This window comes from Nannospalax galili, unplaced genomic scaffold (genome assembly GCF_000622305.1).
Source record: "Nannospalax galili isolate Female #2095 unplaced genomic scaffold, S.galili_v1.0 scaffold120, whole genome shotgun sequence".
Lineage (NCBI taxonomy): Eukaryota > Metazoa > Chordata > Mammalia > Rodentia > Spalacidae > Nannospalax > Nannospalax galili.
In genome coordinates this window covers 809,554-823,106 of record NW_008350324.1, presented here as the reverse complement: position 1 = coordinate 823,106, position 13,553 = coordinate 809,554, and the positions used below count along the sequence as shown (strand labels likewise).

At 44.8% G+C, this 13,553-nt stretch overlaps 1 protein-coding gene across 3 annotated transcripts in view; it reads right to left on the bottom strand.

The window, feature by feature from the left end:
• Fbxo21 (F-box protein 21) overlaps window positions 1-13,553 on the bottom strand; it is a 43,815-nt gene that overhangs the window by 23,293 nt on the left and 6,969 nt on the right. For all 3 annotated transcript variants that reach the window (XM_008847451.3, XM_008847452.3, XM_029570572.1), the window contains exons 4-7: window positions 7,143-7,264; window positions 5,023-5,169; window positions 4,621-4,757; window positions 2,821-2,957 (exon numbers count right to left, since the gene is read on the bottom strand). In XM_008847451.3, coding sequence (XP_008845673.1) covers window positions 2,821-2,957; window positions 4,621-4,757; window positions 5,023-5,169; window positions 7,143-7,264 — 543 coding nt within the window. The remainder of the gene's footprint in view (window positions 1-2,820; window positions 2,958-4,620; window positions 4,758-5,022; window positions 5,170-7,142; window positions 7,265-13,553) is intronic.

Here is a 13,553-nt window from a genome sequence, read left to right as displayed (position 1 = left end):
TACGTACATGTGCGCACACACGTACACACACAGAAATAAATGAATTAAAAAAGCAAAAAAGTTTAAAGCCAGGCTTGGTGGCGCATGCCTTTAATCCCATCACTGAGGAGGCAGACGCAGACAGATCCCTGTGAGATCAAGTCCAGCTTGGTCTACATAGTGAGACCAACTCAAAAAAAAAAAAAAAAAAAAAAAAAAAAAAAAAAAAAACAAAAACAAGCAAAACAAAAAGTTTGGTAGGGTGTGGTGGTTGGTGCACCCCTTTGATCCCAGTACTCGGGAGGCAGAGGCAGAAGCAGAGGCTGTGAATTCCAGGCCAGCCAGGGCTACAGAGTGAGACCCTGTCTCCAAAAAAGGAGTTTGAGTTGTGCCCCCGACGCCAAGGCAAGGGTGTCTACTATCATTGCTTCTTCTAGTCAACAAAGTAAGACAAGAAGTAAACATATGAGGCTAGAAAATAGAATCAAGCTGGGCGTGGTGGGGGCACACCTGTAGTCCCAGCACTCGGGAGGCAGAGCCAGGCAGATCTCTGTGAGTTCAAGGCCAGCCTGATCTACTTAGTGAGTTCCAGGCCAGCTGGGACTACAGGGAGACCCTGTCACAAAGACAAAAAAAACAAAACAAAACAAAAAGAACCCCCCGCCCCTCCAAAAAAAACCAACAATCAAAGCTACCTGGCTACTGACAATAACTGCCCAAGAGCTACAAATTCTCCACACTGAGGATTTCTTTAGCAAAGCTGCTGAGCATCAGACCTTGATCTAAATACCAGCCATATCCTTGCATGCCACCAGCACTTATGAAATGAAAATTAACATTTGTAACAGCAACAAAACTCAAGTTCCTAGGAAGAACCCTAGCAGAGCTTGGTGAGAGCTTTTGAAGGGCACTAAGGAGAACCATATTCATACAGTTCCCATGTTACTACAGGAACCCAGTAAGAGCAGTTCTGGTTTCAATTAATATCCACACAGGACTTTTTTGTTTTCCTGTCTGTTTTTGAGACAGGGTCTTGCCATGAAGCCCAGGCTGACCTCAAACTTGAGCTCTTCCCACCTCAGCCTTCCAAGTGCTGGCATTATAGGTATGTGCCACATATTCGCCTTCTATACAGGATTTCATTTGTTCATTCACTCATTAAGACAGGGTCTCATTACGCAACTCTGACTGGCCTAGAACTCCCAATGGAGACAACATTGTCTTGGTACAGGGCAGAGAACAAAGCAGGGGCAGAGAGGGTCGAGTCCAGCTGCTAAGGGCTGTGCTCCCTTTTCTCAATGGCTTAGTCTTTTAGAATTTGTTTCTGCCACCTGTTGTAGACTCCCAAGTAGCTGGGATTACAAGCTTCCTACGAGTACACTATGGGTACTAACAAATTATTGCACTGTTCAAGCATGGTATGGTAGCGTAAGACTGTAATTCCAGCACTCAGGAGGGAAGGATGAGGCAGGAGGATTCCAAGTTCCAGGATAGCCTTAAGTTACATAGTGAGATCCTGTTTCAAATACCCAAACAAAACAAAAAATAAAATGTATCATTTACTTATATTGTAATATATGTTCACTGTAGCCACAAACAACCCTGTCCTTGAGTAAGTCACTGCACTGCATACAGAACCAACATAAACGCCTTAGACTGTGCGGAAACCCTGGGTAGATTGTTGCATGGGCATTTTATAGACAAGGGAGATTGGTCAGATCATGAGAAAAAGGGGAATGGGCTGAAGTCATTTAAAATAATGGAAAATTAATATTCACCATCCAAAAATTAAACCACTAATACACTTCTAGGAACAAATATTTGGAAAATAAGGGAAGCCTATTGTTAAAAGAAACATGCGAATGTAATTAAGTAATCAGTCTACATGGGAATAAAGTTTCAGACTAACTGGTGGTTACCCCTGGGGCTGAAGAGGGACAAACTTCCACACAAGGCACTACACAGAAAAAATCTTTCTTCTTAAACCAGAGGGGTGTGCAGAGACAACTGCACTTGTTTTCACTGTGGGGAGGAAGAGACTCCGCTAGGTGGGAAGTATGGTATGTGTGTGCATGCGCTGGGGTTGGGAGGGTACCCTTGACCCCTCCAAGCCACTTTACAACAAATGCTAGCCCCACTTTAGAGGAAGAAACTGAGGCCCAGAGGAAGCCAAAGTTTGAAGTGTCTGGCTTCAAATCTCAGGGACTTTCTATCATATTGCTCAGCAGCTCACCTGACTTATCTTCAAGAAAGTTTCAAAGAACAGGATACAGTAAGAGCCTTGTCCCTCCCAGCCTAAAATGGCAGATTCAAACTTCTACCTATCAAAGAGCTCTTTCCTCCAACACAGCAGGCTAGAACATACATTCTTAGAACACAACAGAACTCAGCCAGGTTTCCAAGTGCACACCCATCACTAACCTTGCCAAAGGGGAGCTTGCCCACCCTGTGTTCCTTCTCTGTCTCTCAAGTTCCACATGAGTGGGAGGGAGGAGTTTGGAAGAATAGAGAAAGAGTCTCTAAACTCTTTGAACTGATCTACTTCGAAACAAAGAGACCTTGAGAGGCAGACCTTTAAGTCCTAGTCTTTTTTAAAAAAATTAGATTTGAGATAACTGTAGATTCACAAGACAGGGTAGCCTCCGCCCAACCTCCCCCAACAGTAGTATTTTGTGTAAGGACAGTACAATATGACTTTCACAATCAGAACACTCACACTGATGCACCCAGAAGCAAACAGCTTCATCCCTGCTGGTTCTTTTCAGCCTGCTTGGTAACACCCAATTCAACGCTGGAACCCAACTTCCAGTCAGCACCCACAGCATGCCAGGGGTGGCTCACCCTTCTACGCCTTGGCACCACCTTAGTAGGAAGTGGCTTGGGAAATTGACGGGCTCCAGCGGGACTCCCAGCTGCCGGGCAATGGTCAGATAGAGCAGTGACATGCTGATGGGGATTCCTGTTCTGCGGATCAACACCTGGAGAAGGAAAGCTGAGGCTTAGAGGGAGCAGTTCTGGCTTTCACTCAGTGCTCACAACTGATGCAGGTTTCTGGGGTGGACTTAGATCAGGGATCAAACCCAGCCAACCAGCTATGTTCTCATGGCCAGCAGGAAAGGTTTTTCTTTTTCTTCTTTTTTTGAGACAGGGTCTTTCTACAAAGTCTAGGATGGCCTTGGAACTCACTAGGTAGCTCAGGTTGGCCACAAACTTTCATTTCTCTTGTTTCAGCCTCCCAAGTACTCGGATTACAGGTGTGCCCCAGCACTGTATCCATTTTTTTTTTTCCTTTTCTTTGGGGCTTTTGTTTTCTGTAGTGTGGGGTATGAAAACCTAGGCCTAGTGTACACTGGGCAAGCAATCTAGCACTCTGGCCTAATTTTTCACATTTTTTAAATGTTTGAAACAACAATAAAAACAATACTATTTTGTGACACAAAAATAACATTAAGCAGGCGTGGTGGTGCATGCCTGCAATCCCAGCACTTGGGAGGTTGAGGCAGGTAGACTTGAAGGTTTGAGACCAGCCTGGGCTATAGAGGTAGAAAGCCTGTCTCAAACAAGCAGAACCCCATGAATTCCACGTTTCCACATCCACACACAAGTTCTGCTGGAGAACAGATAGGCTCTTGTCTCAAAACTTTCTATGCCCCCTTCCACTCTACAAGGAGGCCAACAGACCACATGGCCTGCAAAGCTGCCTAATCCCTTATAGGCAGTCTGCTGACCCCAGATAGGGGGTCTCCTTTCACAAAGAATTTAAAGCAATTTCAAGGAAAAACATGTAAGATATGACAACGGAAAATGAAGTTATGGACTAGCCAAGCAGATTTCTGTGCATCTGAGGCCAGCCTGGTCCACGGGGAGTACAGGCCAACTAGGGCTACATAGTAAGATCAAAAAGAAAACAAACTAACACAAAACAACACAAAACAATGAAGCCAGAGAACAAACACTAGAATAGACAAGAAAATAGAGGCAAGACAGGAAGTGGATAAATACAAGTATCAAAAGTGTGACAGCCCATGTGGCCAGCCATAGCTTCCACTGACCCTGCCGGAGCTGGTTTGCAGTTCAGTGTCACAAGACATAGACTAACCAAACTGAGTCGGAGAAAACGCCCACTTCTAGACATACTTAGCTCAAGGGCTTGCTTACAAAGGATATTCCACAACAGATCTAATCTATAGCAATAGCCTGTGGTAGGAAAAATGGGCCTCACTTGGCATTCAGAGACAAAAAGACATAGTACTTATCAGAAGAAATGAACTCATCAGAGATGAGTTCACAGGATGCACACACACAAACACACCATCCTCCCTGGGTATCTACAGAGGAACTGGTTGCAGGGCACCCCAGGGACAACAGAGTCTGCAGATGCTTAAATTCCTCCTATAAAATGGGGGCAATGTGTGCACAGACCCTACACACATTCTCCCACAAGCTTTAAATTATCACAGTGTCACTTGTAACACTCAGTACCATGAAATACTATGTACAGCTTGCACTGCTTAGATAGTAGAGGATGTGTTTGTACAGGGTCAGCACACACGACTGTCGAGGGTTGGTTGAGAAGATGCAGAACCCATGGCTACGGAGAGGGGGTTTCATGTTTCTCCCTGTTACTATATCCACACTTACCTGGTGCATATACAGGTTTAGGGCATTATAGTAGTCCATCCGGTTCCCCTTGAACTTGAGCTGGTCGTACAGGACATAGTTGATGGCGTCCAGCACCTGGCTCTGGAGTTCTATCTCTGTGATCATGGAGGATTCACCTGCAAGACAGAGATCTCCTCTGGGACACACGCACAAACAAGGCTGTGACAACCCCAATACACAGACTGGCACAGGCCTAACAATCTTGTGCCAAGATAACAGGCAGAAGACAGGGTGGATTCAGTATTTACCTCATCCAGGTAAATGTGCCACTGTGTCAGGCATCACTCTGCCACACCACAGGACTGCAAGCTGACCTCCCTGAGCTAACCCACTCCCCAGGTGTTCCTTTCCAAAACCAGTGGATCTAAAGCAGTTCCACACCTGCCTTGAAGGCCAGGCTGGGGTGGCGGCTGTTGATGCCACGCAGAGTTTTGCACACGAGCTCCACAATGCTGTGAATCTGGGCCTGGATGTCTCTGAGGCTGATGTCGGAGAGAGGGTTGCAGTACTGGTCGATGTAGACGGCACCTGAAGGTGAGAAGAGTGGAGTCAATGCTCATTCTGAATAGTGTATTGTGGACCTGGCACCTAGGCTGTGGCTTCTCACACCACCTATCAGACCCATTTGGATGCCAGGCCATGTGCTACACAGTGAGAAGGAACAAATGTTTTCACTTTGTAGTGAGCACAGAACTTCGCCTGCAACACAGAGATCTCCTCTGCTACAAAGGAAAGGAGAAAGCAATTCATACTTTAAAAAAACAAAACAAACAAACAAAAAACCCCAAAAAACAAAAAGCCAAATTTCTGTTTGTTTTGTTGAGACAGAGTCTCACTGTGTAGCCCTGGTTGGTTTGGAACTCATAGAGCTTCACCTGCCTCTGCCTTCTAAGTGCTAGGATTCAAGGTGTGCATCATCATGCCTGGACAAACCAAACTTTTCTTTTTGAGGTCATGATTCAGAAGGTGCAGGACATGTGGTGTAGTCCCATTGTCTATTGCAAAGAGAAACAAACACCATAGGAAAGATCTCAAGGTATCTTGCTCTCCTAATAATGAAAACCTGAACAGCACAGGGCAATCCCTCATAGAAACTACACTGAGAGCCAGCGTTTTCAACAGGCCACTTCAACAATATACCTCTTAAGGGTGTATAGGGAACAGACTCTGGAGCCAACTCCACCTTCAAATTAGAGCAAGTACCCACTCAGGAAGCCTGTTGCTAAAACTGCCACACCACCCTCAGTCAGTTTTCAACCTGACGTGCATGGCTGCCACCAGCATTTGGCTATAGGACATTTTTCTTGGAAGCTTTCCAGTCACCTTTAAATTCAGGTGACCTCACTCAGATTAGTCTAGGACTTGACACCCCCATCTACACTCTAAGGAGTTGAAGGCAGTTGAGGGCATCAAGAGACCTAGCCCAGGCCACAGTCCTGTGCTGCACAGCAGATAGCTGCCATGTGGGTATGTGCTCATCTGAGGCTCAGTTCACATGTGAGCTGGTTGCCCAGCCTATGCTGGCAGCAGCAGTGTATGCTCACTGGAGGGTCCTGAGCTGCTGCCTCCACCCAGCCATGGCAGCTACCCAACAGCTTCCACCGCACTGTGGTGATGGGAAGGACTGTTTGAAATTTTAACTTTGTATTTGAAAAATGATAAACAAATATTTACTTTTCATCTATAACCTACAGAAAACAAAGACCATTATCTATTCTGAACTGGGAAGTAAACAAGAGGAGGATTCCCATCTCTAGGAAGTGCACAAGTAGATGAGAAGGTGATCAGGACATCTTCAGTTCAGTCAACTAAGAGATTCTTCATTTCCTCTTGGGTGACATTAGACTTTCATAAAATCAGCAAGCATCTATATTAGGCACTATGGACTGCAGTGATTAAACTCAAGGGCCTAGGACATAACAGACCTAGACTTACAAGGGCTAGGCACAACTATAATCCTCAGGATGATGTAATTTCAAGGTTACCCTAGGCCCTGTCTCAAAACAAAACAAAACAAACCCCAAACAAAAGCAATGCATGTATTTGACACAGAAGGGTCTCTCACTAGGACCTGGGGCTTGCTGAGTTGACCATGCTGGCTGATCTAGGAGCCCTAGGAATCCTCCTGTCCCCACCTCCCCAGTGCTGGGATTACTAGTGTGTGCCAGTATTCCTGGCTTCTTACATGGACTCTGGTGACTGAACTCAGGGCCTTCCTTGTGCCTGTGCACTTCAGCTACTGAGCATGTCCCCAGCTCCATTCTCTTTGAAATAATTACACATTATAATGATACAGTCTTTAGGTAACACGATCACTTGAGCTGACAGCTAAGATGCCACCAAAACCTTCTCTGCAAGTTTCAGTATGTCCCTTCATAACCAACCCCCCACAAAGTCCAGGCAGCATGGCTTCCTTATCTGGTCTGTACCCCAAGGGCCAGCTCTCATGCCTGCCTGGCTACCTATCACAGACCCCTGACCAAAACTAAGGGGAGACCCACCTTCAAGATAAGACTCATAGTCATCCGGCTGCTGAAGAAAAGCCTTGAGATTGTTTAAGATTTTCTGTTGCCGCAGATAGTAAAGAATTTTCTTTGCGTAGTATTTCCAGGTCAAAGCTTTTCTGGAAAACAATCCCAAACACATCAGTAAGAATTCCAGTTGTCCAGTCATATTATGCAGTCTATTTTAACGAAAGAAACAGCAGATTCATGATGCACTCTAAATAAATTTTATGAAGATTTATTTATTTCATTATTTTTATGTGTATGAGTGTAGTGCCTGCATGTGTATAAGTGCACCCATGCTGGGCAATGCTCTCGGAGGTCAGAAGGCATTGCATCTTGGAACTGGAGTTACAGATGGTTGTTAGCCGCCATGTGGATGCTGGGAAGAGAACCCAGGTCCTCTGTAAGAGCAGTCAGTGCTCTTAATCTTTGAGCCATCTCTCCAGCCCCTTATTTATTAATTTATTATTTATTTATCTAATGTGTATGAGTGTTTAGCCTGCATGTATGTTAGTGTTCTCAAGTCATGTAATACCTATGGAGGCCAGAAGAGGGCGTCAAATCCCGTGAAACTGGAGTTACAGACGGTTTTTAGCTTCCATGTGGGTGGCAGGAACTGAACCCAGACTCTGTAAGGGCAGCCAGTGCTCTTAACCACAGAGCCATCTCTCCAGCTTCTAATTTATAATTCTATAACAGTGTCAGAGAAGGTGAGGCAGAGTTCAGGACTATACCCTAACATGTCAATAATGTGGTGTGTAGACATGTGGAACAGGATCTGTGGTGGCTACAGTCTGCATCTCTGGAGATAAGGCAATGGAAAAACAGCTGGGAGCTGAGCTGAGCTGAACTGGTCCCCAGAGTCTGCCTCAGGGCACTCGGGGCTCAGGCTGCTCCTTACTCCTGTGCTTGGAGGCCTCAGTGAATCTATCCAACCTCACAGTTTCAAGTATGACATATTGAGCACCTTTCTAGAAGTTACTTTCCTAAGCCTTCTTCCTTCCATGTCACCTCTCCCCAGACACAGCAGCTGGCAGCCAGAGGGGTCAGGCCTCTGGGCCATCCTGGAATCCTCTTAGTGTCTTAGGCTCTCTACCACACATCTTCAGCATGAACACCTGTCACGGTCTCAGCAGCACTCTCCTGCTTCCTTTTCTCCTGCACCGGAGCAATGAAAATGCTTGGCCAAGCTACCATGGCCTCTGGCTCGATTCTTGACGTTTCTACTTTCTCACACTAAAAGCCCAACTCCTAGAGAGGACCCAACAGGTCCCTTCAACTCTTGCCCCATTGCCTCTGGGACCTCAGTTCTAGCTAATCCTGCTGTGGCCACCTCAGCACTGTCCATGCCTTACTGGAACATCCCTTCCCTAGACACCTGTGGTCTATTCTCTCATCTCCTCATAGGTCTCCATTCAGCTACTCTGTGAGTTGGGCTCTACTTCAAACAGTGCCCACTCCCTTGCCTTCTTCTGCTTAGTGCCCCCCCAGCACCTCCCACTTTCTGCTGGAATAAACAGCTTCTGTTATTTTTATTACCTCCCAGGAGCTCATGAAGGCAGGGCTTTATGGCTGTTCACTGGTGTGTCCCCAGTGCCCACAATGTCTGCTACACTGCAGATGTGCAAGAGGACTCACTATGTGCAACTCACCTGGTCTCACAAATACACATACACATACATACATGCACATACACACACGGAGCCACACTCTGCAAGTGGGAGCTGGGGATTAATATATGTGACAGCCTCAGAGATGTCGTGAAGCCCCCCAAATCCTCAGGGAGCTCAGTGACAGAAAAGCCTCTGCTCTACCTGCTCTTTAAATTGTGTTGTACAAAGTCACCTCAAACAATGAAGAAGTGTGGGACGAACCATACTCATGACTCAGGCCAAAAAAAAAAAAAAAAACCAGAACTCGGAGGAGCCCTTGACAATAGCCATACCCCAGGCCTTTGTAGCCTGCTTTTTTCTAGAGGTGGCTGTTGAACATGTGTCCCTAAACTTTGGGTGCTTTAAGGTCTCTTCATCTACAGGAACTACCTGCCTTTTCCCTGTCTTTTTTTTTCATGATGTAGTCCCAGTTAGCCTGGAGCTCACTATGTAGACCAGGCTGGCTTTGAACTCAAGAGATTCACTTGCCTCTACCTCCCCAGTGCTGGGACTAAAGGTGTACACCACCATGCTTGGCCTACATTTTATTCTTGAAGAAGCCAGGTTGTTTAACCACAACTTCCCACAATCCAGAATTCACTGAGTGTGCCCCCCATGTGATTTGTGTTCTGAATTTTCTGTTGGAAAATGGATGGAGGAGCCAAGCCCAATGACCTGAGTTGATGCCCAGGACCCACACAGTGCAAGGAAGAACCAACTCCCACAAGTTGTTCTCTGAGCACCACACATGCCGTGCAAGCATATGCCCACATACACACAAAATAAATTAAGAACGTAAAATAAATAAAGTTGGTGGAGAGGGTCTGTATTCAGATGCCAGTTATCTGGCAAGCAGCCATTCTAGGAGGTGGTGTGGTCTTTCACCAAGAGCCACCTTTGGGGACAGACTAGTGGTAGACACTTGCAAGACATGTGAAGTCCTGGGTTCTATCCCCAGAGCGTACACACACACACACACACACACACACAGACTAGTGGTAGACACTTGCAAGACATGTGAAGTCCTGGGTTCTATCCCCAGAGCGTACACACACACACACACACAGAGTTCATAGTACCCAGGAAGCAGAAGGACTAGAAAGACTGCAAGTTCAGGGCCAGCCTGGGACACAGAGTGAGACTTTATCTCAAAAAAAAAAAAAAAAAAAAAGGTATGATAACAAGGCCTGTTGTCCCTCTTGTGATGTTATTGGCCGTTGCTGCTCCATGTCCAGGTCTGTTAATTCCTTAGAGTTTACCAAGTGTTGATTTTACCTAATGAAATGGGCCAACAGCCCATGGAAAACAGATGATGCAGAGACCCAAAAGTTCAATGCCTTGCCACAATAGGAGGAAGATCATCCCCCACCAACCACCCCCTTCGAGGCTCAGGGATTTTTGTGAAAGAGGTTGGCAAAAGAATTTAAGAGCTGGAGGAAGGGGTGGAACGTAAACTGGAAGTGCCCTCAGACCGCTATGCCAGCAAGCTATAGTCACACCTCCTTCCCATGCTCATCAAGGAGTCGAGAGGGGAGTCAGTTACCCCTTCCACCCAGTCCAGTTGACCATAGCTGCATGTGAGGGAGGAGCTAAGGATATATAAGCTGAGAACGCCACGAGGCACCTCTCTCACCATTTTGTGTGGCTGTTGGGAAGTCAGAGGATCTATATTTGAGTGTGGACTTTCCAGCACAGTCATAAATGGGGGGTGCCCACTCTTCTGTAAATAAACTCCACCCTATGCTCTATTAGCAAGCCCAAGCCCAATAAACTAGGATTTAAAAAAAAAAGAAAAGCAGAACAGAGCTAATGGAAACCTTCATTATTCCACCAAAGTTGACCCCATGTTTGGTCTTTGATTTCTTTTTTTTCGTCTTTCTGAGACAGGGTCTCCCTGTGACCCCAGCTGGCCTGGAACTTGCTGAGTGGACTGGGCTGGACTCAAACTCAGAGATCTGCTGGGCTCTGCCTCCCAAGTGCTGGGATTGAGGACATGTGTGCCACCATGCCTGGCTTTAATCTATGATTTCTTATATTTTTCCACCCTTAAACTTCATTGTATATATATTTTTATGTAACCTGCTTCAAGTTATTTCTGGAAAAATGTGTTAAAAATTGCCTCTCTTTGGAATAATAAAAAATATTCTTAAAAAAAAAAAACCAACAAAAAAACCCAAAGTGGTGATTCTAACTGAAGCAGCCCTTCTTTACTAGTGAGAATACGTCTAGAGAAAAATTCTGCACTATTCGGTCCCCAATGGTATGAGATGCAGCAAAATCAGGATAAATACTCAGATTTCTTTATATTTTTAAAAATAATGATAAGCTGCCATGTGGGTGGCTGGGATTTGAACCCGGGTCTTCCACACACAGGCAATACACACATAAACATAAACTAAAAATAATAAATAAAATATTTTAAAAAATTATAAATTCCTATTGTCCTTCAAAGAAGACTAAGTAACTGTCTTGAAATATTACTATGAACTCATGGCGTTAACCCTTTGTCGTGATGACTCTACTCTGTTTCCACCTATGCAGGGAGCACACATCTTTGTCCCTGCAAGTGCCTTCAATGTGCCCCACACTCCCCCAGGAAATCTCAGCAGTCCTGCTGTCTGGCTCCAGGCTGCCAGAGGCTCTGACTCATCTTGTCCATTTCCCACAACTGACCCAGAACTGACCATTTCTCCATGACTCTGGCTTGTGCTGCTGGGAAGCAGTATCTGGAGTATGGAGGCCAGGGAAGGTGTTTCTATGTTCACACTGACACTTCAATTCAAAAGGGAAATACAGCTTTGCCCTCCTTCTAAAGCCTTCTATGTCTACCTTTTTATTCCAGTTCTGCCTCTCCAGGATACCAGATGGCAGAGTTAGAACACAATGCCATGTACTGGCTTTGCCACACATCTCCCCTACACACCTGTACTGGCCTCAGTATTTCCAACCTGTGAAGGAGGCCAGATATTCCGCCTATGTTCTTCCCATGGCCACTGCTCAAATTTCTTTCTTTTACTGCATGTGTGCATGTACTGTATGTGCATGCACATGTGTACATGTGGTGGTCAGAGGACAACCAGTGGGAGTTGGTTCTCTCCTTCTACCATGTGGGTCCTGGAGATCAAACTCAGGTCATCAGGCTTGGTGGCAAGCACTTTTACATGCTGGGCGGTCTTGTCAGCCCACTGCTCAATTTCCTAACTAGCTGTACTGAATCTATTTGGGCTCATGCCCTCAACATGCACATAATGCCATCTCCTTGACAGCTCTCTTTTGGACTAGGGATACAACTCAATATATATTTCACACTTACCACCAGTCCTGAGTCAGAGTGTCTGTAGTTTTGTGTTTCGAACTTGTTTTCTATCAGATTTGTCAGAAAAAGCTCACAAGTCGTTCAGTTCTTCCAAGTTGATAAGTTTGTCTTCAGCTTTTATACTTGGAAGTCAGTTCAGCTGGATATAAAAATCCTTGGCTGACATTTCCTCTCTGTCTTGAACACCTTTTTTCCTCTGGCATAAACTCTGCTGTTGAAGTCTGATGCCAGTCTAACTTTCTTTTCCATAGAAATGACTTCATCTCTTTTTGCTTGGCTATCCAAAGGACTTTCCTGTCTTTAAAATCCAGTAATTTTATTAAAAATATGTCTTGTTAATGGCCACTCTGGATCAATTTTCTCAGACATAGCACTTGCTCTTTTAATAAGTTGTTTCAAATCTTTCTCAAAGGACATACTTTTTACACCACAGGGAGCACCATAAAAGCAAATAATCATCAACTATCTGGAGCTTTGTGCTTTAGCACTTATGGAAGCTACCCCTCTCCTACTGTGTTCCATAACCAGGAATTCATACATACAGGGTTGCCCAGGAAACTGGCATTCCAAAATATTTTAAGAGGTAGAACATTCCCTGTCAATTAAAAACAATCCTATTTTAGACTTAAAATACGTGGGCAACATTATTTACCATATTTATTTCTAAAAAAAGTCTGGTAATATGTGATTTTACTGGCTATGGATTTCAGTCTTCCAATCTGATTGGTAAAAAGGTAGTATTTCACTGTGATTTTAACATTTCTTTGAATAGTGAATTCATAGGTTTCTGCATTAGTGTCAGCCACTTGGAGTCACTCTGCAGAAAGCTGTCCACTGTTCCCTGGACATCATGCAATCTCTTTCTGGAACTCTTAAGAGTTAGACTGATTTGGCTTATAGGCCTCTGTTGCACGAAACCTGGCTACCTGCCGTGTTCTTTCGCTGTCCCTGCGTTCTCAGCCTCCCTCCAAGTCTCCCATTTCCTTTTCTGTCAGGATTTCACAATTTCCATTTCTTTGCTCTTCTGGAATTAATTTGAGTGTAAGATGCAGGTTTTGCCTTCTTCCTGCTGGGTATCCTGTCACATGCAGTACCATGCATTAAACAACCTGCTTTTTCCCCTAGAAGTTTAAAAACATTCTCTTATTTTGGGCCATGCTTTTGAATGGCCCTTTGCTCCTGATGGTTGCATTTGGTCTATTTCTGTCCTAATAGTGCACTGTTTAGATTACAAGATCCCTTACATTTTGTCCTATTATCTCGTGATGTGTGCTTACCATTACAATGATTTAAACATTTTTTTTTTTCTGGTTCTTGTAAATTTATTCTTCTGTAAATATTTTATGACAAGATTGTCCAATTGGGGGGGGGGGGGGGAAAAAAAAAAAAATTAAATAAAAACCCAACCACAACCAAAAAACCTACTTCTTTTTTTAT